Genomic DNA, 25,461 nt, shown 5'->3' with positions numbered 1-25,461 from the left:
AAGAATGATAGTTGGGCAGAGTAGTAATTTTGGAATTACATATGTTTTGTATGGTGTAATGTGTTGAATAACTTAAAATTTAAAATTAAATATGTCACATTTTGCTCCAGAAATATTATTTTCACATTCTTTAATTCAACAAATGCAACTATTTATTTGTGTACCAAGTACATTCCTGGCTTGAAGGATCCTATAAGTCTAAACCAGAATCAAACAAGTAATAATTCTCAGGAGACTCCTGTTAGGCTCCTTTATATCTTATCTCCCACTCGCTTTTAAATATGGGAATTCTTCAAAGCTAATTCCTAGAATCTAATCTTTTAAAAATCTACCACTGGATATGTATACATAGGTATCCTATAAATAAGCAGGGTTTCTAAATTTTCCCTGAACTTAGATTTTCCCATACCCATCTTTATACACTTACTTCCGAATATCTTCTCTTGGGTGTTTCAGGGTGCCTCATTTCACTATTCATTAATGCAGTTCACTTCATGGAGATTTGTTAAATACCTACTATGCTACACTGTTTTAGTTGCTGAGTAAAAATGATAAATTCCTTGACCTGACAGAATTTACAGTGGAAGAAAATTGATAATAAACTGCTACATAGATAAATAATACCAGGTAAAGATAATAATAATCAAGGAAGATGAGTATGGGTAAAGTGCATAACTAAAGATGCCACTTTAAATAGTATAATCAGGATACTAATGCCTTACCAAAGGAGGCGCATATATATAGAGAGACTGAAAAAAGTGAGAGAGCAGGCTACTTTAAAATCTAGAAGCAGAATGTGTCAGGCAAAGGAAACAAGTTAAAAGGCAATGAGATGGGAATGTGCTTGGCATGTTTGAGGAAAACAAAAGATATTAGTGTGTCTGGAGAGAATGAATAAGATGAATTATTGAAACTGTGTTCAGAGAAATGGTCAGGTGATATAATATGGAATCTTACTTGGTAAAGATCAAGGATTTTTATGGCTTCTATCTAGATGTCCCCCCAGAGGCTCATGTGGTCATAGGTGGTGCATTTTGGAGGTGGCTGAGTCTACAGCATGATGTTGGGATTAAGGATGTGATGTGGAATTGATTCTTGGTGCGATGCTAGGATTTTGGTGTCCCATTTTGGTGGATAGACTATAAAGGACGGAAATTGGGCTGTTGTCACTTGCTTACTGCTTGCTGCTTGCTACTTTGGTGCTTTGCTGCCTTCTGCCTGCCATAGACTGTTTCTCCTCTGTGATGCCCTTCTGCCATGTCACCCTGCCTTGGCACCAACAAACTATGGACTGAAACCTCTACAAACTGTGAGCCAAAATAAACCTTTCCTCTTTTAACTTTGGATGTCAGGTATTTTATCTTAGTAGCAAGAAAAGTAACTAAGAGAATTTTATTCTAAATGTGCTGAGTAATATATCTTAAAGCATGTTAGAGCAAAGATATGACATGATCAGTATATATTTTAATTTTTAAACATTTTTATTTTATATTTTATTTCCTTTTCATTTACTTGAATTCATATAGTCCTATGACATTGGTGGCTACCACATTGGATTAACACCATTCTAGGATATTCATTTGTGTTGTAGGGAGAGGAAAATAATATAAATATCTGGGAAATACCTGTGTTTGACTTACCTGATGCCAGAAACCATTAATCCAGGGGGAGAATACTCCAGGCTGAAGGAACTCTAAGTTACTAAGAGCCTTGGGATTCTAAATGTCTATGTCCAATATTTCTATCAGTTTAGGATTCTAAATGCTGTTGTTGTTCTATATTCTAAAGATTGAGATATAGTTTAAGGTGTTTATTTTGGCTACTAGATAGAAAACAGAGTAAGGGAGCAAAAACGAAGCAAGAAGTCCATGTTAAATTATTGCCATAGGTCAGATAATGTATCATATGTATACCACGGGGGTGACAATGATCTGATTTGGAGTTTATTTTATTTTATTTTATTTTATTTTTGGTACCAGGAATCGAACTCACAACCTCATGCTTGCCAGGTAAGCGCTTATACCACTGAGCTAAATCACTAGCCCTGGAATATATTTTAAAGGAAGAAATGCAGAGGTTTTCTAATTTAGCTATATATTAGGTAAATGAGAAAAACAGGAGTCCAGAATGAATATTAGATTCTTGGTTTGAGCAGCTAGATGGATAATGCTAACATTTGTTAAGATGAGAACATCAAAGAGCCAGAGCAGATTGGGAGAAAGGTTAAAAAACATCGTTTTGGACTTACTAAATTTGATCTTTCAGCCTACTCACATAATGTTTCATGAAAGAACACAGCCATATGTGCCCTGGTAGAGGCCTATTAGCTTGGGAGAAACAGCAAGAAAGCCACCTCGGCCTCCTGCTGTCCCCTGCCCCCCACCCATAAGCAATCCGATGCGATACAGATTGAGATGATAATAACTGAAGTAACTGAAGTAGGGAAGCAACCTGACATTCATGTTGCTTGGTTTGACTTTGCAGGGCTGGGGGTGGTGGTCTGGGTAGCTATTTATAGGATAACAATAGGTAATATAGTAATGATTGTGGGTTTCCTACTGTCCTATCACTGTTTTGTTTTGTTTCAGTTTACTGTTCTATATTACTCCTTTTAAAATAAAAAAAGGGAACATGGACACAAACATGTATATATTGTGTAATTCCACATAGATGATGTTTAAGAACAGGCAAAACTATTCTGGGTGATAGACATTATAGTAGTGGTAATATTCGGTAAGGGGTACAGCTAATGTAGGGAAATTCTCCTGGATTATTTCTGTGAATAGCTTTTGTAGTTCATTTGCTTGAGTCCCTACTTCTTCTTTTATGTTCTTAATTCTTAAGTTATAGATCTTCTTATCATCTTCTAGTTTTTGTATTATTGCTGTTTGTTTTCTTGTTAATTTTAAGAAGTTTTTCATTTCTTGCTGCCACCTTACAAATCTGTCCTCAAGTTCTGATAATCTATCCTTAGTTTCTTTCAAGCTGTTATGCCAGCTTTCAATAGAGTTTTTAGTTTCCTGGTAATCTCTTTGAACCTGCTTCACATATTCTGTTTTCTCTATTTTCTCCATCAAACAATTCTCCTCTTTTTTTCTGTTCTTCCATTCCACCATCTGTTTTTTCTTGGGCTGTGCTTAGCATTTCTCTAACTATTCTACTTATTTCTTGCTTTATTTCATTAAATACTTCATTTTTGAACTCATCTATGAGGCTCCAGAGATACCGCTTTATGTCTATAGGTGCCGTGTTTAATATTGCATGTTTTCTGTCTTCATTCTCTTTTACATTTACCTTTCCTGCATTAGTGTTCTCAGGATTGGGGACTGGGGACCTTCTCTTGTTGCTCCCTTTTCCCATACTTTTTGTTCCTTCCATACAAGTGTATGTAGGAGGCCCAGCTTTTTTTTTTTCTCTTTGTCTGTTACAGTTTGTTTGAATCTGCCGGCTAGGTGTTCCCGCCCACTGCAGTGCACTAGGGAGACACAAACCTGGGCAGCCTCTGCTGGGCCCGCCCCTCCAGGTCAACCTACTGAATGCTTCACTGCTAGGGTGCACCGCCAGGTGCAGGGACCTGATTTGGGCCAGCCCACTGGATCCCAGTCCGTGACTTCACCAGGCCAAGCGCTCCCCACCACTCCCGCTTGAGAGGGAAATATGCAACTAAAGTCACTGCAGGGCCCTGTTCCGTCTAGTCTGCTCATTCCCAGAATGTCCTCTGTTGGAGCCTCCTAGTCTATAAAAGGGTCCCCATTTCTCTCACTCACCGCAGGTCAATGCAGGGTTGCCTGCCAGTCCCGCTCTCAATGCCATTTGGTTTGCAGATTCCAGCTCTCAGAGCTTTCGCGCATCTCTCTCCCTGCTGTGCAGATTGGGACGCAGTATCAGTAGCAGGAAATTCAAAACGCGGCTTCCAATGGTGCTGGATCCAGCCTCCGCACTGAGACTCTATCTGTTCCTGTTATAGCATCAGGATTGCATTTCCAGCTGGTTTCTCTCAGCTTAGTTCATTCCTGGGTCGGCAGGATAGACCTCCCCTTACATGGGACTCCTCATTCGGCACCACTCCTGGATTCTAAACTGATAATCTCAGAGAGCCTCTGTGGCTGTTGCTACCCGTCCGCCATGTTTTCCCGGAAGTCATTGTGTGGATATTTTGAAGCCATAGGATTAGATGAAATAATGTTCCAACATTTAGAAGTAAGGAAAGAGATAAACATCCAGAAAAGGAAGCTTATTCTTAATGGCTAATACACAGTAGGAAAACCAGAAGTGCACAGTATTTCAAAAGCTGTGAAAGGAGAGTGTCTCAAGGAGGCAATGATCTCAGCTATGACAAAAGTAATCAAGAGGTTAAATACAATGAGGTTCGAGGACTTGCTAGGATTAATTCCAAAAGATGAAAAATATTTCCAAAGAGATGAGAAGTATAAAATAAAAAGCAGCCTTTATTCTGAGAACACTGAGAGATGACCGGCACCCCCCACCACTGGTGTCTGGCGATCTCTCTGGCAGACACATGGCATGGGGGTATGTAAGTAGCCTCGGTTTGGGGTGGAACCTAAGGTGGGCATTAGGGATGCACAGGTAGCCCATTGGTCCTAGGTTTAGCGCCTTATGTAAATTTCCAGGGGCGGGAACATGGCGTCACAGGTAAGTAAATTCCTAGGGGTGGGGGAGATAGGGGCTTCCTGCTTCCGGTTGAGGCTTTCCTGGCTACAGTGTCCTGTCTGGACCAAAACCCTTTCATATCCCATCTTATGATTATTATTATGAAAAGGGGCAAAGATTTCTCTCTTTAACTACTTCCTGCTGGCAGAGGGCGCTGTACTGGAGCCTAGGGGAGTTGACGGGATGAAGGTTGATGCCCAGGTAGACGCTGGTGCCAGGTGTTTTGTCCAGGAAAACTTCACTGGTAAATGCACATGTTAGACTGGAAAAACAAAGAGACAAGATGTTATGAGGAGAGATGGCACTGTCATATTTAAGGACCCAGGTGAGGTAGAAGGAAAGGTGCCTTTGATTTAGACAAGTCATTCTATCAGGACCATGTTGAGGTAGAAACATTTCCATGGTAAGGCAGAATTCTGAAAAATTAAGTGTGAGGTTAGGAGAAATGATGTTATGAGAGGTGATTACTCCCCAAGTGAAAGCATAAAAGTTAAGACGGTAGGTGTACAAAACTTGTCTCCGGTCCAGGAGTTGAACTGGAAAAAATAGGGGGAGCAGGGAAGGTGGTGGCTGTACCAGTATAGGGAAGGTAAGGGCTTAGACTTTCAGGCATGTCATGTTTAACCAGACAGCTGAGGGTAGAAAGAACTGCAACTGTTATCGTATAGAACATTATGAAGATTATCTTACGCATGATGTGGGAGTCTTTAGGGAAGACTGTCAAGAGTCATGCTGTAAAAATGATCATTAATAGAATGTAAGAAATTAGGAACCAAAGTGGATAACAAAACATGACTTAGCCTGTTAACTGTGGCTGTGAGGCCTTTGTGAGACAGAGATGGGTAGGCGACAGAAGATGAGATGACCACTCAGAATGATCAGATTTAGGGCTTGAGTGATGCGAAACCAGAATGGCAGTCTAGCAACTTTGATTTAGGCATGGGTCGCTGTAACCCATTTGTATCAGCAGTTTACCTGGTTGTGGGAAAGGCTTTTATGTATCCTGAAAAAGTATAAACAAAGTGAGAAGACAAAATGTATCTGTCAGTCTTGACCAGGGTTGTCTGACAAATCGGTGAATAAGAAAGGAAGGGGGTAGTCTTTATATCACTGAGGAAGGGTCCACCAGCAACAACAGGTGGAAGCTGTTGAGGCCTCAGAGTGTCTAAGTCAGCCTGTATAATAGGCATTTTAAGATTTAGGACTGGGAATTGCACAAAATAGGCCCTGTTTGTAAATGGTATAGGTTGACCATCAATACCCCATCATAGAGATTGAGGACTTAATATAGCAGCCTGAATACTCAGAAAGAACTCTGTATATTTGGCCTCTATGTCCACAAATATAGAGAATATCTTACCTGAGACTTTAGTGCGACTTGGACTCTGAGACGGACACCTTAAAGGGGGCTGTTGTTGCGCTGAACCCCCTCAGTCTTCAGCAGCAATTTTTGTCGGCGATGAATCTGGCAGTGTCGACATTTCCTGTGAGGGCTAGAAGTTAAGATGACTTACCCACTCTTTGGTGGCTAGGACAGCCCAGCAGCCCTGAAGTAAGGCCTCAAAGAATGCCAGGATGGGCATTTTGTTGCCCAATGTCTTCTGCTGCATTTGAGTGTGGTCCATGGGGGGGGGGGAGCAGGCAGCTCCACCTTGTGTAGATTTACCTGCCTCAGAACTCTAAGTGTCACAAGTGTTAAAAAATGAAAAACCATATTAAGATCTCTATAAGGTTTGAAGGTCAAGTTTTGCCTTTTTGTTTGGGATTTGGACTACAGTAAAAGGTATCTGTAGAATTAAGTAAATATATAGGAGTTTAATATTGGCATTTTAGATGCACAGAGCAGGCTTTATCTGGATGCATATCGCTTTTTTATAGGGTGACACATAGAATTAACCAAAAAAAGCTTTAGTCTGCCCAAAAAAGCTTTAATGGAAACATTTTACGGTAAAGGTTTAGCAATCTTATGAATAAATCTATCAAAACTGATCTAATGCTGTCAAATTTTGAACACATTTAGTTTTTTTTAAACCTGTTATTTGCAGTAGTATGAACCAAGACAAATAATAAAACTTTGAAGAAAACCCTTGTCTTGAAATAGAGCTAGTGGTTCCCAGCAAAAAGGAATTTATAAACTTAGTTGTTAAACAGGAGATTGGTGAAGGCTTTGATTGATAAACAAGGCTGGTAAAATTATTAGGTGGCCAGTAACTTTGATTAAATGGTTTGAGAATTGTGATAAAAAATAGCATCTCTTGAGCAGAGCCGAATTGTAAAAAAAGCATGCTTGAGCGGAGCCGCTGAGCTGCTGTTTTGTGGCACGCCGGCAAAGCACACCCAGTGTGGGGGTGGAGCAAGCACCGGGACATAGCACGCAGAGGCAGGTGGCAGCAATGATGGCGTATGGGGGAGGGAGGGGCTGGGACGGCGCACAGGGGAGTGCCTGGGAGGCGGTCCGACGCAATGCGTGAAGCTGGAGCTGCTTGTGGGGTGCAAGGATTAGAAAGCCAATTTAGAGGGCTGGAGGTTTAGCTCAGCGACATAAGCACCTGCCTTGCAAGCAGGCAGTTGTGAGTTCGATCCCCGGTACCGATAAAAATGAAAAAAGACTAAAAAAAAAAAAAAGAAAGCCAATTTAGAAACACAGCTAGATTTTTATTAGCCTCCTGGACCTGTTTTAAAAGTTTGTTATAGTTAGTATACTTGTCCTGCTCTGGCACAGCTATAGGACCAGGGTCATTATCAGCAGTGTTTACCTTACGTCTGTGATCAGCTTCTTTTTGAGCTGCTTGCCACAGTTGATTCCATTCTTGTGAGCTGAGAGTGGTATTCAGAATCACATAAACATCCTTAAAATGTAAATCATAACAATTAGTAATGAATTTAAATTGCCTGATATAATTCTGTGGGTCAACAGAGAAGCTACCTAATTTATGGACAATCTGAGATCAGAAAGGGAAAAAGGCACATGGATGTTAACAAGTTCCTTGGGGCCAACTTGCTCCTGAAGTGGTAGCTGAGCCTGAGGAGAAGATTCCGGAGCAGAGGGCCATTGGGCAGCTATCTGTCCTGTAGGTGCATCTGAGCAATCATTTGTAGAGGGCCTACAGAGCTGCTACTGGTCACCCTGGGAAACACAGGCAGATGGTGTCTCACTGTGTGCCTTGCAGCGAGAGGATTGCTGTCGGCAGCACAATGAAGCGTCATGTGCATTGCAACAGGGCGGCTGTTGCAATTCACAAGAGGAGCCACAAGAGGATGCCAGTTGACAGTGAGGGTCTTGAGAACATGGCAGCACCTTGTCATGTGACCCAAAACATGGCAGCACCCTGTCGCCATGTGACCCTCCTGAACATGGCAGCGTCATGCCACGTGGCAGAAGGTTGCAACATGGCAACTGTTCCCGGCGCAAGCTGGAACAATCACACAGCCTGCTGGAAGGACATAGCAACCAAGACCTAGTATGGTGGGCGGGCGGTGAGAATGCTGTAGGGGATAGAGAATTCTCAGGAGAAGAAGTCAGAGACTGTGAGGAAGCGCTAACAGAGGGATTAGAGCCACTGGGAAAGTTATGGGTCCCAGGAGACAGAGGGGAAGAGGATCACACAGCGGGAGATAACTGCGACACACTGGGACCAGGACTGCTGAGAGAATCAGGCATAGGGGGAGGGAAGAGCGGTCTGGCGGGAGGTAACGGCAGGGAATGAGTTTAGGGGTAGGCAGGTGGCAGCCAGGAAAACACCGGAGGGCAGGACGGAAAAGTTTGCTGCACAGTAGAGTTAGCTAAAAGTATCTGAGCAGGAGCACAAGACTTAATGAGAGATGGGCATGTTCTCAGAATAAGAAAGGCCTGAATATAAGGGAGTTCTAATAACTTGTTGCTGGCTTGACAGAAATCATACAAGTTCCTGAGAATGCAGGGGTCAAATGTTCCTTCCTTGGGCCAATGCTTGCCGATAAGTGGATAGGTTGGCCAGACCTCCTGGCAGTAAAAAGTTAATTGTTTAGTTTTTATGGTACTTTTAATTTTTAAGAGTACGTAAATTGGAAATTAGGCATTATAAAGGCGTCTTTTGGGAGTTGGAAAATACATTTCCCATGACTGATTCAGGCAAGAAATAAGCCGGTGGTCCAGAACAAGCTGTCACTCATTTGTGGCACCACGCGGCGGCTATGGTTCCAAAAATTCGTATATTCCAGTCATTACTGAGAGATTTACAAGTGGAGCCCACGTGAGGTCAGTAACAGTTTTGCCCGTGAAAGCGCGAGGCTTTAAGGGAAGTGAGGCGGTCTTTTCAGTGTGGGCAGTCCAAAAATCTCTGCTTTGGGCTATCCAAACTCAAAGAACGTGAGAGATCTTATAGAGTGTGGACACAGGTTTGCCCAGAAAGAACCCTGCCCTGGGCTGTCCTAAGGACGTGAAAATGCACAGACCCACGAGAACAAGGAGAACAGTCAACTGGGGCTGCCCAGTGCCAAAAGTTCCCCGGGGAGTGCTCACCTGAGATCAATCTGGCCAATGCTGAGTGCAGGCGGCTGGCAACAAGGAAGTCTTGGGAGAGGAAAAAGTTCAGAATTAATCCAGGATGTTATCTGGTTATCGGCTAGGGGACTCAACTGGGTATGTCCCAGGAGTCAATTGCCTGCCAATTGAGTCATGGCACCAAATGCTAGGATTATTTCCAAAAAATGAAAAATTTCCAAAAGATGAGAAGTATAAAATAAAAAGCGGCCTTTATTCTGAGAACACGGAGAGAGATGACCAGCACGCCCCACTGCTGGCGACCAGCAATCTCTCTGGCGGACACGTGGCATGGGGGTATGTGAATAGCCTTGGTTTGGGGTGGAACCTAAGGTGGGCATTAGGGTTGCACAGGTAGCCCATTGGTCCTAGGTTTGGCGCCATATGTAAATTTCCAGGGGCAGGAAGATGGCGTCACAGGTAACTTCCTAGGGGCAGGGCAAGATGGGGCTTCCTGCTTCCAGTTGAGGCTTTCCTGGCTACAGTGTCCTGTCTGGGCCAAAACCCTTTCAGGACTGAGAATTATTAAAATTCAGACCTAACTTGGTTAGTTACCAGATGTAGTTTGGCAAACCATAAACCTCAACTGTTTCTTTGTCTTCTCTGTGAATACTATGAAATCATGTGAGATTATCTCCTGCTAAACTCTGAAATATACCTGCTTCTTTTTATCTTGGGAGACAAAGCTAGCAGGGATAATTAGTTTTTGGGTTGCTAGATTTAGTATAGACTTGTATAAGGAATATACTTATATTAAAAATATTTACCTAGTATTTAAATTGAACTGGACACCATGAATTTTTATCTGGCAACTCCGTTAGCCTTTGTTGTGAGGCAGTGGAATGTGCCAGAAATACATGCATCCCCTAAAGAATAGATTCCTGGGGGCTGGGGATTTAGCTCAGCGGCATAAGCGCCTGCCTTGCAAGCAGGCAGTCCTGAGTTTGATTCCCGGTACCGATAAAAGGAAAAAGACCAAAAAAAAAAAAATAAGATATAAAAAAAGAATAGATTCCTATGCCAAATTAAGGATTTTGAGTTTTTAACATTAGGGCAGTGGAAAGCCTTTGAAGAGTTGTAAGCAAATAATATTAAGCTTACATTTTAAGGATACATAGAGGAAAATAGACTACTGAGTGATTTAAATTGAAAAATTGTTAGAATGATCCAAAAGCAAGTCTTTTGGTGCCTTATAACAAGGTAGTGGGGCAAGTATAAAGAATCGTCAAATATGTAATATCGACCATACATGATAGGTAAAACTGGCACATTGTGGAGCTCAATAAATATTCTTACTTTGGATTGAGTCTGGATAGTAGGAAAACTAAATACTTTAGCTTGTAGTAAATACTAGAAAGGCTGGGAGAAGTACATGGCTGTACTTAATTGGAGAAACAAAAGAATCACTTGAGCCCAGGAATTCAAGGTTAGGTTAGGCAACATAATGAGACCCTGTCTGAAAAAATAATTAATAAGGCAGGCGTGGTGGTGCATGCATGTAATCCCAGCACTTGGGAGGTTAAGGCAGAGGGGTTTTTGTAAGTTCAAGACCAGCCTGAGTTACAAAGTGAATGCAAGGCTAGCCTGAATTGCATAGTAAGACCCTGTCTCAAAAAAATTAGTAAGTGAATACTGATAGAAAAGTTTCACTAGAATGGGAAATCTCAAAGTTACAAGAGAGTCTAAGGAATTTATGATCATTGGACCAGCATTACAGAAAACTCTCAACAATATTCTAGAATGAGACAATGAAGCCAACATTGTTAATGTCAAAAAGAATGAATACCTGGTGGAATGAGCAGCTAAGCAATAGGGAGAAAATAGGTAAGTATTTCAGCAACAGGAAAATAATGCAATGACATGAGTAAGTCAGTACTTCTCAGTAATAACTCTCAGTGTGACTGCCCTTGATTTCTCAATCAAAAGACACAGATTAGCAAAACAGATCAAGAAATAAAACCAGCAATATATAGTATACAAAAAACACATTTGGTTCAAGAAGAAACTCATAGACTAAACATTAAAGAGTGAAAAACAGTATTCTATGCAACAACCCAGAAAAATTTTAAAGTATCCTACTTTCTTACAGATTTAATTTCAAGCTAAGTCTAATCAGAAGAGACAAGTTCACTATAGAGTGATTAGGGAGCAACTCAACAGGAGGAGTTAACAATTATAAACAAAACATACCGAATGCTGGTACATTCAGATTCATAAAACAAACACTAATGGATATGAGAAATGAGATGAACACCAATACAGTTGTATGTTGATACAATGGAATACTACTCAGCTATAAATAAGGATGAACTTGAGACTTGTATACGTAAAGGAACACAGCTCAAGATCATTGTCATAGGGGAAATCAGACTGTAAACATTATATTGTATCCCTAGTATAAGAAGTGGAACAAGTAAATAAGATCCAAAATTTACAATAGATATTGTAAAATAGGAAGAAACTGTTCAAAAGGAAATTAAAAATGGGATGGGAGAAAGGAGAAAAGAAGGAAAGGAAAAGGAATAGCTAGATAGATATATATACGTGTAATTATGCTACTTATTTCTATTAGTTCATTGAAAAAGGTTTGTGCCCATATTGCTTGATCAGGTTTTCTTTTTTTTTTTTTTTTTTTTTTTTTTTTTTTTTTTTAATTTTTATTTAAGGAGAAAAGAAAAGAAAAAAAAAACAGTGAAGGGTACAAGTTATACAGATTTACAGAAGAAAAAAATGCGCAGTAGGAAATCACTAGTTAATAGATTACATATTGCCATCTTAGAAATAATTGTTCAAGTCACAGAATTAAAGTTTGTAGAGTGGACATTCCAGCAATGATACTGCAAACAGTTCTGTTCAATGATCCATTAGAACTCTGTGATATCATTTTCTGTCTTATACATTTAAATATACATGCAGTTATATAGTTTAGAGCATTTTCTTTTCCTCTCTTTTGTACAGTGACTATTACACATTTTGGGTTTCATTGCTCCCACTGTTCTTATTGCTTTTTTGGAAGAGAGTAAAACCAAATGTGACATAACAGAACAGAATCGGTCAAGTCAAAAGGGTGGATATAATAGATAATATAAAAACATAATACAAGGTGATCAACAATGGTTACCCTAATGCCTCCCGCTATTTCTAATAGAATTGCCTATATCATTAGTTGTAATACTATTGAACAAAACCATAAAGGATAAAACCGACAAAACCAAAACATTGGAGATATTGTAGGTCTTCAAAAGTAGATAGAAGTCAACGAGAATGGGCGTTATAATGAATCTCATTATCTTCTCAGCTGATGCCTAAACTTTCGAACCTGATACTATTCAGCAAAACAGAATAGAGGAACCTCAGTCAAAAACAAGATGGTGAGAGTAATACAGGGCTTCAAATCGAGAAAATAGAAAGTCAAAGTGGGTTACTATATTATATCCTGCTATATTTTTCCCTTTAATTAAATGGATAACAATAAAAAAGTATATAATGGAGTGGAGATTGAGAAAAAGAAAAAGAGGGCATAACAGCGAAACAGGGCAGATCAAGACATAACCTTTTAAGCAGAATAGTGTTTCACCACCAGATATTTCCGACTTAAAAATAGTTACCATATTGACTCCCTCCCTGAAGTCCTTGAGTACAACTTCATATACTGTAGCATTAAGTATATCAAAACAATGTAAAACCATTTAAGAGAATGACAGCATTATAGAGTATTTGGAATTGACTAACAGAAAATGAACAATGGTCTCTGTATAATCTCCTTGTCTTTAAAAGGTTTTTGCTTATACTAACATACATAACAAAATCCAATAAGATACAACCTGGTTAGACCATTGGAGACAGAAGAACAAAAGCTAGATGAGACTTCAAAACAAGATGGTACTGAATCAGCATTACCTATTAAGATGTCATTTTCTCAAAAATAGCTGTTCCTATCATCCAATCTTCTCTGTCTCATTTCTGTTGAGCTCTTTTTCTGTCAGTAGCTGTCAGTTTGTCTTCTTCATTTTGTTCTCTGCTCCATTCGTTGTGGCCTCCCTGCCACTATTTCTGGGTTCTTTGTATTTTTCTTTTTTTAGAATATCCTGCAATACTTTCTGTAGAGTTGAATTGGTGGTTGCAAATTCCCCCAGTTCCTCTTTATCCTGGAAGCACCTCGTTTTTCCATCAATTTCCAGGGACAGTTGTGCAGGATATCTCAATCTTGGCTGGAGATTATTATCTTTCAAAGCTTGAATTATTTCCCCCCATGCTCTTCGTGATTTGATGGTTTGTGAAGAGAAATCTGCTGTAATTCTGATGGGTGTTCCTTTGTAAGTGATCTGTTTCTTGTCTCTTACAGCTTTTAATATTCTGTTCTTGTATTGAATTTCTGGGATTTTTATTATTATATGCCTGGGTGTTTCTCTGTTAGGGTTGTAGGTAGCTGGGGTCCTGTATGCCTCATACAGCTGAGTATCTTTACCTTTTGCTAAATTAGGAAAATTCTCCTGGATTATTTCTGTGAGTAGCTTTTGTAATTCACTTGTTTGTGTCCCTACTTCTTCTTCTATGTTCTTAATCCTTAAGTGGTGGCTCCTCTTATCATCTTCTTGTCTTTGTATTATTGCTGTTTGTTTCTTTGTTATTTTTAAGAAGTTTTTCATTTCATTCTCCCATATTTCAAGTCTGCCCTCCAGTTCAGATAGTCTGTCCTTAGTTTCTTTCAAGCTGTTATGCCAGTCTTGTATAGACTTATTAATTTCTTGATAGTCCCTTTGAACCTGCTTCACATACTCAATGCTTTCTCTGTTTTCTCCATCAAGCAATTCTCCCCTCTTTTTCTGTTCTTCCATTCCACCATCTGTTTTTTCCTGGGTGGTGTTTAGCATTTCTCTAACTATTCTGCATACTTCTAGCTTCAGATCATTGATAACTTCATTCCTGAATTGGTCTATGAGGCTCTCAATATGGTGCTTAATGTATACTGGTGCGGCATCCATTATTGCCTGTTTCTCAGGATTGGGGGCCGAGGAGCTTTTTTTGTTGCTTCCCTTCCCCATATTTTTTGTTCCTTATAAAATGCAATCTTACAAAGGAGGCCCGGCTTCCCTGCCTGTCAGCCACAGCCTGATCAAATTGCGCTGGCTAGTTGTTCCCGCCCACCGCTGCGCACCAGGGAGTCGGAGGAGGCAGCCTACGCGGAAGTCAGTCGCTCCTCCGGGCCATCGTCCGGCTCTGGGATCTGGGTTAGGCTAGTCTAGCCTAGAGAGTCCGCCAGCAGCGTCACTCAGGCCAGGCACTTTTCTCCAATCCCGTCCGAGAGGGGAATGGCGCCCAGAGAGATCTCCGCTAGAGTCAAACTGTGGTGGGGGGTCAGATTCTCACTCACCTCGCCACCAGTCAGTTTTCGTGTACACCTCTGTCCGTCCTTTTTTTTTTTCGACTCCGTTCTCCCGTTCCCAGAACTCGGCGCTCCCAGAGCTCGGCGCGTCTCTCCTTGCTGAGCCGCTGTGGAGATAGCCGGCGGGAAATCCAAACCGGTTTCCGATGGCGCGGAGTCGAGCCTCCACACCGAGATTTTTCTGTTCCTATTTTAGCGCCAGGACTGTATTCCAAGTTGGATTCTCTCAGCCCAGTTCGTTCCTGAGTCAGCAGAGCATATCTCTACTGATTCGTGTCTCCCTAGACCGCATTATTTCTGGCCTCTGAGCCGAACCTTTCAGAGAGCCTCTGGTAGTTGCTGTTGTCTGTCCGCCATGTTCTAGCTTGATCCTCTTGATCAGGTTTTCATACCTATATCTCATAATATGAGCAAGTACTTTGAAGATAACAATATACAATGTATAAACCATTGTTACTCTCCTACTATCTTATTTTAAAATATTGTTTCATTATTTTTATTGATTTTTGTCTTTAAATATTAAAAAGGAAAATTTAAGGATCCAGGCAGGAATTAGTGAAATTGAGTCTAAAAAATCAGTACAACAAATCAGTGAAAAGTTGGTTCTATGAAATAATAGAACAAAGTATCAAAATCTTACAAGAATAAGAAAAGACCCAAATCCATGCAATTTGAAATGAAAAGAAGTCACAACGAATTCTACCCATATCCAGATCATTGGTAGCTACATGAAAAACAGTACTCTACTAAAATAGGAAACTGAGAAGAAATGGATATGTTCCTAGATTCATATGAATGAAGAAAATATAAAAATCCTGAATAATCCAGTATCAATCAATGAAATTGAAGAACTAAAATAAAAGAAAGAAAGAGAAAAAGAAACAAAAACAAGCAAACAAAAAACTACCAACAAAAAAAGCACAGGTCCTGATGGATTCACTGCTGAATACTTCAGGAACTTTAAAGTAGATATAATGCCAATAATCCTCAGACTCTTCCATGAAATTGCGAGGAGAGCAGTACTCCCAAAGTCCTTCCTGAAAGCAAGCATTATCCTGATCCCAAAACCAGAAAAGGACCCAACCAAAAAGAACTACAGGTCAGTCTCTTTAAAGAATATAAATACAAAAATCCTCAATACAATACTGGCAAACAGAATGCAGAAAAATAAGCAAAACATCATTACCAAGTAGGATTCATTCCAGGGATTCAAGGATGGCTTAACATAGACAAATTAGTAGATACAGTACAGCACATAAATGGAAGGACAAAAACATGATAATCTCAGTAGATGCAGAAAAAGCATTTACCAAAATGCAACATTCACTCATGATAAAACTCCTAAAGATAATAGGAATAAAAGGTCTTTACCTCAATCTTATAAAAGTCATCTATGACAAAGCAATATCCAACATCATGCAAATGTAGAGAAGCTGAAAGCTTTTTCTCTAAAATCAAAAACAAAACAAGGATGTCTCCTGTCACCAGTCCTGTTCAGTGTAGTTCTCAAAACATTAGCCTGAGAATTTATGGAAGGGAAAGAAGTAAAAGTTATATAGATAAGAAAAGTTAAATTATCCTTATTTATATATGACATCCACTCTATGTAGAAGATCCCCAAAACCCCATCAAAAGACCCCGAGAATTAATAACCAAATTCAGTAGCATGGCAGAATACAAAGTTAACTCTCAACAATCAATAGCATTCCCATACATCAATAAAAATTCACTGAGAGAGAAATTAGGGAAACAGTACCTTTTACAATAGCATCAAGAAAAATGAAATACATAGGAATTTAACCTAACCAAGAGAGCAAAAGACCCCTATGATACAAAATACAATGCTATGAAAAAGGAAATTGAAGAGAACATCAAAAGATGGAAAGACAGTAACTGATACAGTTAGAATACACTGAATACAGGTAGAACAAATACAGATCTAAATAGCAATACTTTCAAAATTGTTATTGAAATTTAACATAACCCCAGTCAAAATACCAATACTATTCCTTGTAAAAGTAGAGAAAACAATCTTAAAATTCATGTGGAATCAGAAGAGACCCATAATAGCAAGGCAAGGGACATTACAATCCTGAAATTAAGGGTTTATACAAAGTTACAGTGATTAAAAACAGCATGGTATTGAAAAAAATACACAAACAAAAATGAACTTGTGAATCAGTGGAACAGAATAGAGGATGCATAAACAATTCCAGGTCCACTCGGCTATCTTATATTTGACAAACGGGTCAAACACTTCAGCTGGAGGAAAGATACCTTACTTAGCCCATGGTTCCAGGAAAACCAGCTATTCACATTCTAAATATTGAACCTAGACCCATGTCTCTCACCATGTACTGAACTAAAATCAAAAGAGATCAAAGATCTAAATATTAAAACAGAAACCCTTAATCTGCTGGAAGACAAAATAGGTACAACTTGAATTTACAGACATAGGGAAACCTTTTCTAAACAGAAGTCTGTATGCACAAGAAATAATACCTAGAATCAACAAATGGGATGACATCAAATTAAAAACTTCTTCTGCATAGAAAAAGAAACAACTAACAGAGTGAAGAGACAGCCTATGTAGTGGAAAAATATTTTTCCAACTACTCTTAAAGCGAAGGACTAATATCTTGAATATATAAAGAACTAAAAAAATTATAACCTCTAAATCTAAAGACTCAATCCAAAAATTGGCATATAAAATGAATAGGTACTTTTCTTTTTTTTAATTTTAAAGAGGGTAAAATTAAACAGAACAAAACAGATCATAAGGAAACAATTTTAAGAAACACGAATTTCAAAGCAAGACCACTGGAGATCTTCACTGTCTATCATATTGTCTCTTGTTTTCTTCCAAATAGTTGTCCACATCTTCACACAGTGAGTACATACTGAACATTATAGTACTAAACTAATCAGAACAGGATGTAAAGGCTTTTTAGGTCTTCATGACCAGACAATAGGGAAGTCAGTAATGGCTGCCATAATGTCTCTCGTTCTCTATGAAATAGCTGTCCATATGTTTACATATGTTGAAATTAAACATGAGAGACTAGACTAATATCACTCTGAACAGTGAATAATAGTATTGCTAGATTTTATATCATAATGCTACATAATTAGCACTGAGTATCTTACTGTGTATCTTTAGAGTATCTGTTCATTACATCGTGCATTATATAATCTGTTCCTGTAAACTGTTTAGAAATTCTACACGTGTGAATCTCTACATGTATACCTGTCCTTTCTGTATTATAGAGAAAAACAGATCAAAACAAGACAACAAAACAAATTCCTAGAAAAACATGAAATGAAAAACACATATAAAACCACAATACTAGGTGATCTACAGTAGTTACTATGCTGTCTCTTGTTATTTTCAATAGAATTGTCCACATCATCAGACATAATATAACAACATAGCATTATATAGCAACTTTAATAAAAACACAACATTGGAGACATTGAAGGACTTTAAAAGCACTTAATAATCAAACCGGAATGGGTATCTTATTACATCTTGTCATCTTCAGAGTAGTTATCTCTATTCTTAGGCTTGATTCTATCAAGCATACCAAATTGGAATAAAATCAGTCAAGACAAAACAGTGGACTGACAAACCAGATTCAAATAAGATCAGTCATAGTAAGACAATGTAAGTAACACAGGGCTTCAGTTTAAGTTAATAGGAAATTAAGGATAGTTACTGTAGTATATCCTGCTATTTTTGGGATAGCTGTCTGGGCCCTCAAATCTAGTATGAGTAGACAGACTGGAACAAAATAAAATCAAACTAAACAGAGTGATGAGAATAATGTGGCTTTTAAATCCTGATACACTATTAACAATGTCCTCTGCCTTCCTTTTTTAGACAATTCCTCCCCTTTCCCTTTCTCAGGGTGCTTTGTATATTTTGGGTCCCACTAACTCCTTTAGTTTTTAGATTAGGGGGGCAACCTGTTATCTATCTAAGTGATGTTGAACCTTTTTACCCCTGAGCTTGATCTTGAGCTGTATTCCTTTACTTACTAAAGCTTTATGGTTTTCCTTTCTTATACCTGAGTAGTTCTCCACTGCACAAATATGTCATGACTTTCCAAACTATCTGCACCTGCTGGACGAGTTGTCCCTATTTCTCTCTGGTTCCCTGTCACATAGAGCATCATTTTCTCATCTTTGACTTCAGTTCATTAACCCTCTTTCAGATAGATTATATTTCCTATGCAGAGCATCTCAATGGACCCTATCTCCTGATCTACTCTGCCTGTGTTTCTTTTTGTTAGTGTATCAAGGCCATCTATGTTAGAGATTATAGCCAGTCTTCTCTGCCTCATCCCTGCTATGCTATTTTTCTGCCACTGGTTGTCTACTTTTGTCCTTTATTCCACTGTCTGCACCGTTCAGCTCTCTGCCACTGTTCCCTGGAATCCTGGTGGTTTTTTTTTTCTCTCTCTCTATAATGTCCTTCAGTATTTTTTGTAGGGTTGGATTGGTGATCAAGAACTCCCCCAGCTCCTCTTTGTCATGGAAACATCCTGTTTCTCCATTAATTTTGAAGACAGTTTTTCAGGGTATTTCAATCTGGGTTGGAGGTTATTTTCCTTCAGGACTTGGAATACTTTGCTCCAAGCTCTTCTTGATTTGATGGTTTGCATGATTCTTATAGGTTTTCCTTTATAGGTGATCTGTTGCCTTTCTCTGACCACCTTTAATATTCTGTTCTTGTGATAAATTTCTGGGGTCTTGATTATTATATGTTTGGGTGTAGATCAGTTTTGGTTGTAGCTGGCTGGAGTTCTGTATGCCTCACGTATCTGAATATCATTTCCTTTTCTTATACTAGGGAAGTTTTCCTTAATTATTTCTGCAAATAGCCTTTGTAATTCATTTGTGTTTACTCCTGCTTCTTCACTCATGTTTTTTATTCTTAAGTTATAGATCCTCTTGTTCTCTTCTAGCCTTTGTATTACTACTTCTTGGTTCCTTGTTATTTTTAAGAGGTCTTTTCTTTCATGATCACACATTGTAACTCTATCTTCAAATTTTGAAAGACTAACTTTAGTTTCTGTCAAGGCATTTTGCCAGCTTTCAATGGAGTTTTTAATTTCCTGGTAATCTCCTTGGATCTATTTCATGTATTCTAGATTTTGTTTATATTCTTCACCAAAGGTTTCTCTTCTTTTTCTGGGTTCCTCCATTGTTCCATCTGTGTCTTGTTGAGAGATGCTTAGCATTTCTTTTATTAATCTTTTTACATCTTGCCTCACTTGGGTTAGAATTTCAGTTTTAAGTTCATCTATGAGGTCATGAAGGTATTTCTTTATGTCTGCTGATGCTGTGTCTGATGTTGCATGATTGCTACCCTTGATCTCTTCTGTATTTACCTCTCCTGGACTTATTTTCCCATGGTCAGTGGCTGGAGGCTTTTTCTTATTTCTTTCTCTTGTCATGTTTCTGGTTTCTTTCAGACAGATGTATGGTGCAGGTCTCAGGCCCTCTCCGTATTGCTTACAGTTTTTCTAAAGCATGCTGCCTGGGGGCTTACTACCTTCTCCAGTTTACTGTTATTTGAGGTGTGTGCAGGGCTGATGTGCACTGGCCCCTCTCCTCTGAGCCAGTCAACCAGCGAGTGCCTTCAGCATGTTAGTCTGTGCTGTGTGGACGTCCCAGGTTCTGGACTGTTTTGTCCCTGGTTATTGGGTTTCGACCAGGGGTATGACTCAGCCCAAGCAGATCCCATTAGTCCTCTTTGGGCAAGGGATGGCCGACTGACATCCCTGCAGTTCCTGATTTAGGCCTATCCTGCCCAACTCCAATATGTCCTCTTGCTGGCCCCACTCGCCGCAGGACCCAATTTCCAGCACTCACTGCAAATTAATGCAGCTCTCCACCTTGGCTCCACTCCATGCTGCACTGCATCCTCCCGCCAAAGGCCCCGGACTCACCAACTCCCAATTTCTGTGGCTGTGGCTTCAGTGCAACCGTGAATTGTCTGACTCCATGGTGCACCCAGCACAGCGTGGGACCAGTCCCAGTGAGCGTGTCTGGTTCCAGCCTTTCATCCACGTTTTTCCTTCCTTTCCTTCTTTTTCTTTTTCCTCAATTTCTTCCTGGGTTATGAGAATCCCTCTCCTTTCATTTGGTTTTCTCCATGTTAAATTCTGGTGTCTGGGTTATTTTTCTCAGAGAGGCTCTACCCTGCTACCTATCAAGCTGCCATCTTCTAGATACTTTTCATACGAGAAACAGTTGCCAATAAATGAATGAAAAAATGTTCAACATTGCTGGCCATTGAAACAATACAAATTAAAACAACACTGAGACTTCATCTTACTCCAGAAAGAATGGCTGTCATCAAGTAATCAACCAATAATAAATATTAGAGAGGCAAAAGGGAAAGAGAAAGATTTCTTTATTGTTAAAGGGAGTATAAACTGATTAACCACTAGGGGAACCAGTATGGAAATTCATCAAAAACTGAACCTAGATACTCTACTTGACCTAGCTAGACCCCTTCTACTTATCTTATTGCAACAGTTAAAGACATCATATCAATATGATGTATGTATATCCATTTTTATAGCTAAATTTGCAAGCAGCCATGTCCATTAGTGAATGAATGGGTAAGAAAATGTATTTGTACACAATGGAGTACTACTCTACCATAAAGAAAATAAACTTGAGGCATTTGTAGGAAAATGGATGCAACTTGAGACCATAGTGTTAAGTAAAAATTAGACATAAAGGTCTGAATATTGCATGGTTTCTCTTAAATGAGAAATCTAATGTGTAAATTAAGTGCAAAATAAAAGATGATAGAAAAAAATTTTTATTGTGATGCAGCATGGATAATGTATCTGAAGTGCATCTTAATTTAGTATAATTGTTATATATGTTTTGGACCTATTAGATGGGCTGTTAATCTGTTTCTATGATAATTAAATTGATAAGGACACATACAATAAATAAATGGATCTGATGCTGAAAAATTTTTTTCATAAAATGAGGTAGAAGGAGAGGGGAAAGAAAAGAATGAGATGTGATATGTACCTGTACCATTTTTCCACCATGAGTGTGATCATTATGTGCCACAAAAATGCACTAATAAAATTTCAAAGAAAGTAAGTACAGGAGAGTAAAAATGGTAGGATGATAAATGAAGATTTTTGATTACATGCTTCTCTACTATTGAAACGAAAATGTTTCATTTATTGTTTACTATAAAACCTGCAATTCTTTTTTTTTTTTTTCTTTTTTGGACAGGGTTTCACTATGCAGTTCAGGCTGGCCTTGAACTCACAGTGATCCTCCTGCCTCAGCCACTCAACTGCTGGAATTACAGGCATGTGTCACCATATCTGGTTTAAAACATTGAATTCTTAAAATGAGTTTCTTAAGGGTATTTTCTCCTGTTTGAGATTATTCAGCATATTCAATGTTTCTTCATAAATTATTATTAAGCCATAGTCATTAAAATAAGGTTTTTAATGTTTTAAATTTGAAATCTGTTCTTTATACTTACAATGGCAGGTTAAATAGAGTACTAAACTATGTTTTTATTTATAGATAATGCAGATTGTGAGGTTTTACATCCTGAGAAAAATCCCCCTTCAGCCTCTGAAGAAGCAAAGAAAAAAGCAAGTATTAAAGTATAATAACTACATAAATCTTACTTTTATTAATAAAGAATGTATTTCTAAGTGACATTATATAGGATTTATTTTTCAGCTATTTAAAATAGTGATTCAAAGCATTTTGTAGGTTAGCAATTGAACTACTGAATTTTGTGAAAAACCTATGTAGTTAGGGCTGGGGATTTAGCTCAGTGACATAAGCGCCAGCCTGGCAAGCACTAGGTCATGAGTTCAATCCCTAGTGCCAAAAAAAAAAAAAAAAAAAAAAGAAAAACCTATATAGTATATACATAATATATATACTTAATCAAAGAATTAAAATGTACATTTTTCTACTTCTGTTTGAATAGATGTTCATCATTCATTAAGATGAAGTAAAGAAGTGCCCTATGTAGCCAAAATAGCAATTTATGCTGAGGATTACTTCTGACATTAAACTTGGAATCTGAATATCTTTGAGATAGAATTTGGGTGTTGTTTTGTACATAGTAAGAGCTTCTCTTTGAGTGGCTATTCATTAGTTATGCCATTTCTCTATATTATTCCAATCAGAAGCGTAATTGGTATGTTTGTGTTTGTGTGTTTGTTTGTTTGGATTTACTTGTAAATTGGTGGTACAAGTGAAGTTTAAATGTTCACCAATGTTTTGAGCAGTTTGTGGCTGGTCTTGTTTTGATCCAAAACCAGAACCTTGTATTCTTTTCATTATGCTATACTGTTTGATATATATAAATTAGAGAACAAATTGAAAAAGAGTGAAAGTATTAAGGAGAGCCATTAGTAAGAAGTTACAAATATTTTTGGTAAAAGGTTATGTTGGCTTTGATCAGGGTATATATTTTGTAGGAAAGGTGGAGAGATATGCTTATATTCAAGAAACTTTTGTCTATACAGTTAATGAATTGATATAGAAGATGAAATAGTGAAAAGTATTGAGGCTTCTAATTTTCTGTCTTGAATGATGTTAATGGACAGAAATGGTATTTGATGTGATAGAATAGGCCGTCTAATGATACCTGAAGATAAAAGCTCTGAGAGTCAGTGACCTTTTTACTAACATTCTAAGAACTTCAATGCAAAAAATAGATAATACACATGAACTGGTGGATACTGGTAGAGAAGTGGAAGTTCTAATATAGAATAAAAAGAAATGCCAGTATTTGAAAACACTGAATCCAAAATGAAGAATATCATTGATGGATTTAATAGTGTATCAGACACAACTAAAAAAAGAATCAATGTGCTTGAGAAATGACAAAAGATACTTCCAAAACTGAAAACCACTGCAAACATCCAGAACAGAAAATCCAAGAAATGTGAGACAAAAACCAAATATATAATGTATGTATAATAAAAATAATGGAAAAGTCAGATGTTCTGGCACACACTTGTAATCTTGGGAGGCTAAATAAGAAAGATCACAAATTTGAGGCCAGCCTGGGCAACTTAACGACTCATTGAAACTGTTTTTTAAAATTAAAAAAAAAATTGAAAGGGCTGGGGTTGTAGCTCAGTATGAAAGCCCTGGATTCAACCTTCAGTACAACAACAAATCAAAGCCAGTAATGGGGGCACTGGGAATTTAGCTCAGTGGCTTAAGCACCAAGTGCACGGTCATGAGTTTGATCCCTGATACCAAAAAAATAAAAACTAAAAATAAAGAAATAAATAAAAATAAGTAAAATAAAAAATCCAGTAATGGATTTAAATTCTAATGGCCTAAAAGCATCAATTAAAGACAGATTGTTCAGAATGCATAAAAAACTCAACTATTTTTAAAACTGACAAACCCACTTTAAATATAACGACACATATAGATTAAAGGAAAATAGATGCACCTTGAGACCATAATGCAGGGTTAAATAAATCAGACACACAGCTTGACTATCATATGGTTTCTCTTGTCTGAAAAACACAAAGTACAAATAAAGACCAAAATGAAATATAGATAATATAGAAGTAGATCTTTTGCAAAAGGGAATAGGACCAAGGTATAGAGGGAAAGAGCTGAAAAAAATTTAAGATATGTTATATACATGTACTAACCCCCCATCAGAGATATAATCATTATGTACCACAAAGATGTGCTAACAATAAAAACTGAAAAAAAGAGATATGGAGAATGACATACCACATTAACACTAGTCAAAAGAAGACAGGAGCACCTATATTAATTTCAGACAGAAAGGACTTCAGAGTAAGGAATAATTATGAATGATAATGAAGCATATGATAGCAAAACAAAGGGATCAGTACTCCAACAAGATGTAACAATCCTTAATACATATGTACATGATGTTGGACCACCAAAATACATGCGGCATCAACTGGTAGGACTACAAGGAAAATTAGATGAATTCACATTGACAATGGGGGACTCCTCTGTCACTAGTGGATAATAGGCATAAAACCAGTAAGGACTTGGATGGACTCCGCTGCACCATCAACTGAGAACATGATTGACATGAACAGACCACAACAGCAGACTGCACATGCATCTCAAGCTTCCACCAAGATAGATTATATCCTGGACCATCAGACACATTGCAATGAGTTTAAAATGGTTGGAATTGCATGCTGTCTGCTCAGTGGAAATAATGTAGAAATCAATAATAGATAAATACCTGGAAATGCCAAGATACATGGAAATTTAAAATAAACATCTAAATAAAATATAGAACAAAAAAATCTCAAAGCATCTCCAAAAATTCTCAACAGTTTTTTATCAAAACTTTTTATGAAAAAAAATTTTATAACAAAATAAAATAATAAAAATAGTTAATACTCTTTATCATCTTCAAAGTAGTTACTCAGAGTACAAGATATAGGCAAAACAGTTTTAAAATATCTTCTCTTGTTTTTTTGAGACAAGGTCTTGCTCTGTAGTCCAGGTTGGTCTTGCACTCACTGTGTAGTTGAAGCTGGTCTTGAACTCACGGAGATCTCCCTTCCTCAGCCTCCTGAGTGCTAGGATTACAAGTATGAACCACCACGCCCAGCAAAAATGAACTAAGTGAAGATACAATTTATTAAAATTTGTGGTATTCAGGAAAAGCAGTGGTTAGCGGGAAATTTATAGCATTGAGTATATATTTTAGAAAGTAGAAAGATCTGAAATAAGTAATTGATTCCATCTCAGGGAACTAGGAAACAAAAATTAAGTCCCAAGTAATCAAAAGAAAAGAAATAATAGAAATCAAAACAGAAATAAGTGGTGAAGTTGAAAACAGGAAATGAAT

General features: G+C 38.2%; 1 protein-coding gene across 1 annotated transcript in view; it reads left to right on the top strand.

Annotated features, from left to right (window-relative positions):
* Positions 1-25,461, top strand: part of Meikin (meiotic kinetochore factor) — a 95,046-nt gene that overhangs the window by 49,987 nt on the left and 19,598 nt on the right. Inside the window, exon 6 of the mRNA XM_063230576.1 lies at positions 22,155-22,225. Within this exon, the coding sequence (XP_063086646.1) occupies positions 22,155-22,225 (71 nt within the window). The remainder of the gene's footprint in view (positions 1-22,154; positions 22,226-25,461) is intronic.

Source organism: Cavia porcellus, unplaced genomic scaffold (genome assembly GCF_034190915.1).
Source record: "Cavia porcellus strain 051 isolate PalLab524CR breed Dunkin Hartley unplaced genomic scaffold, mCavPor4.1 scaffold_19, whole genome shotgun sequence".
Lineage (NCBI taxonomy): Eukaryota > Metazoa > Chordata > Mammalia > Rodentia > Caviidae > Cavia > Cavia porcellus.
The sequence above is the reverse complement of the archived record's forward strand: the minus strand, read 5'-3'. Positions and strand labels throughout refer to the sequence as shown.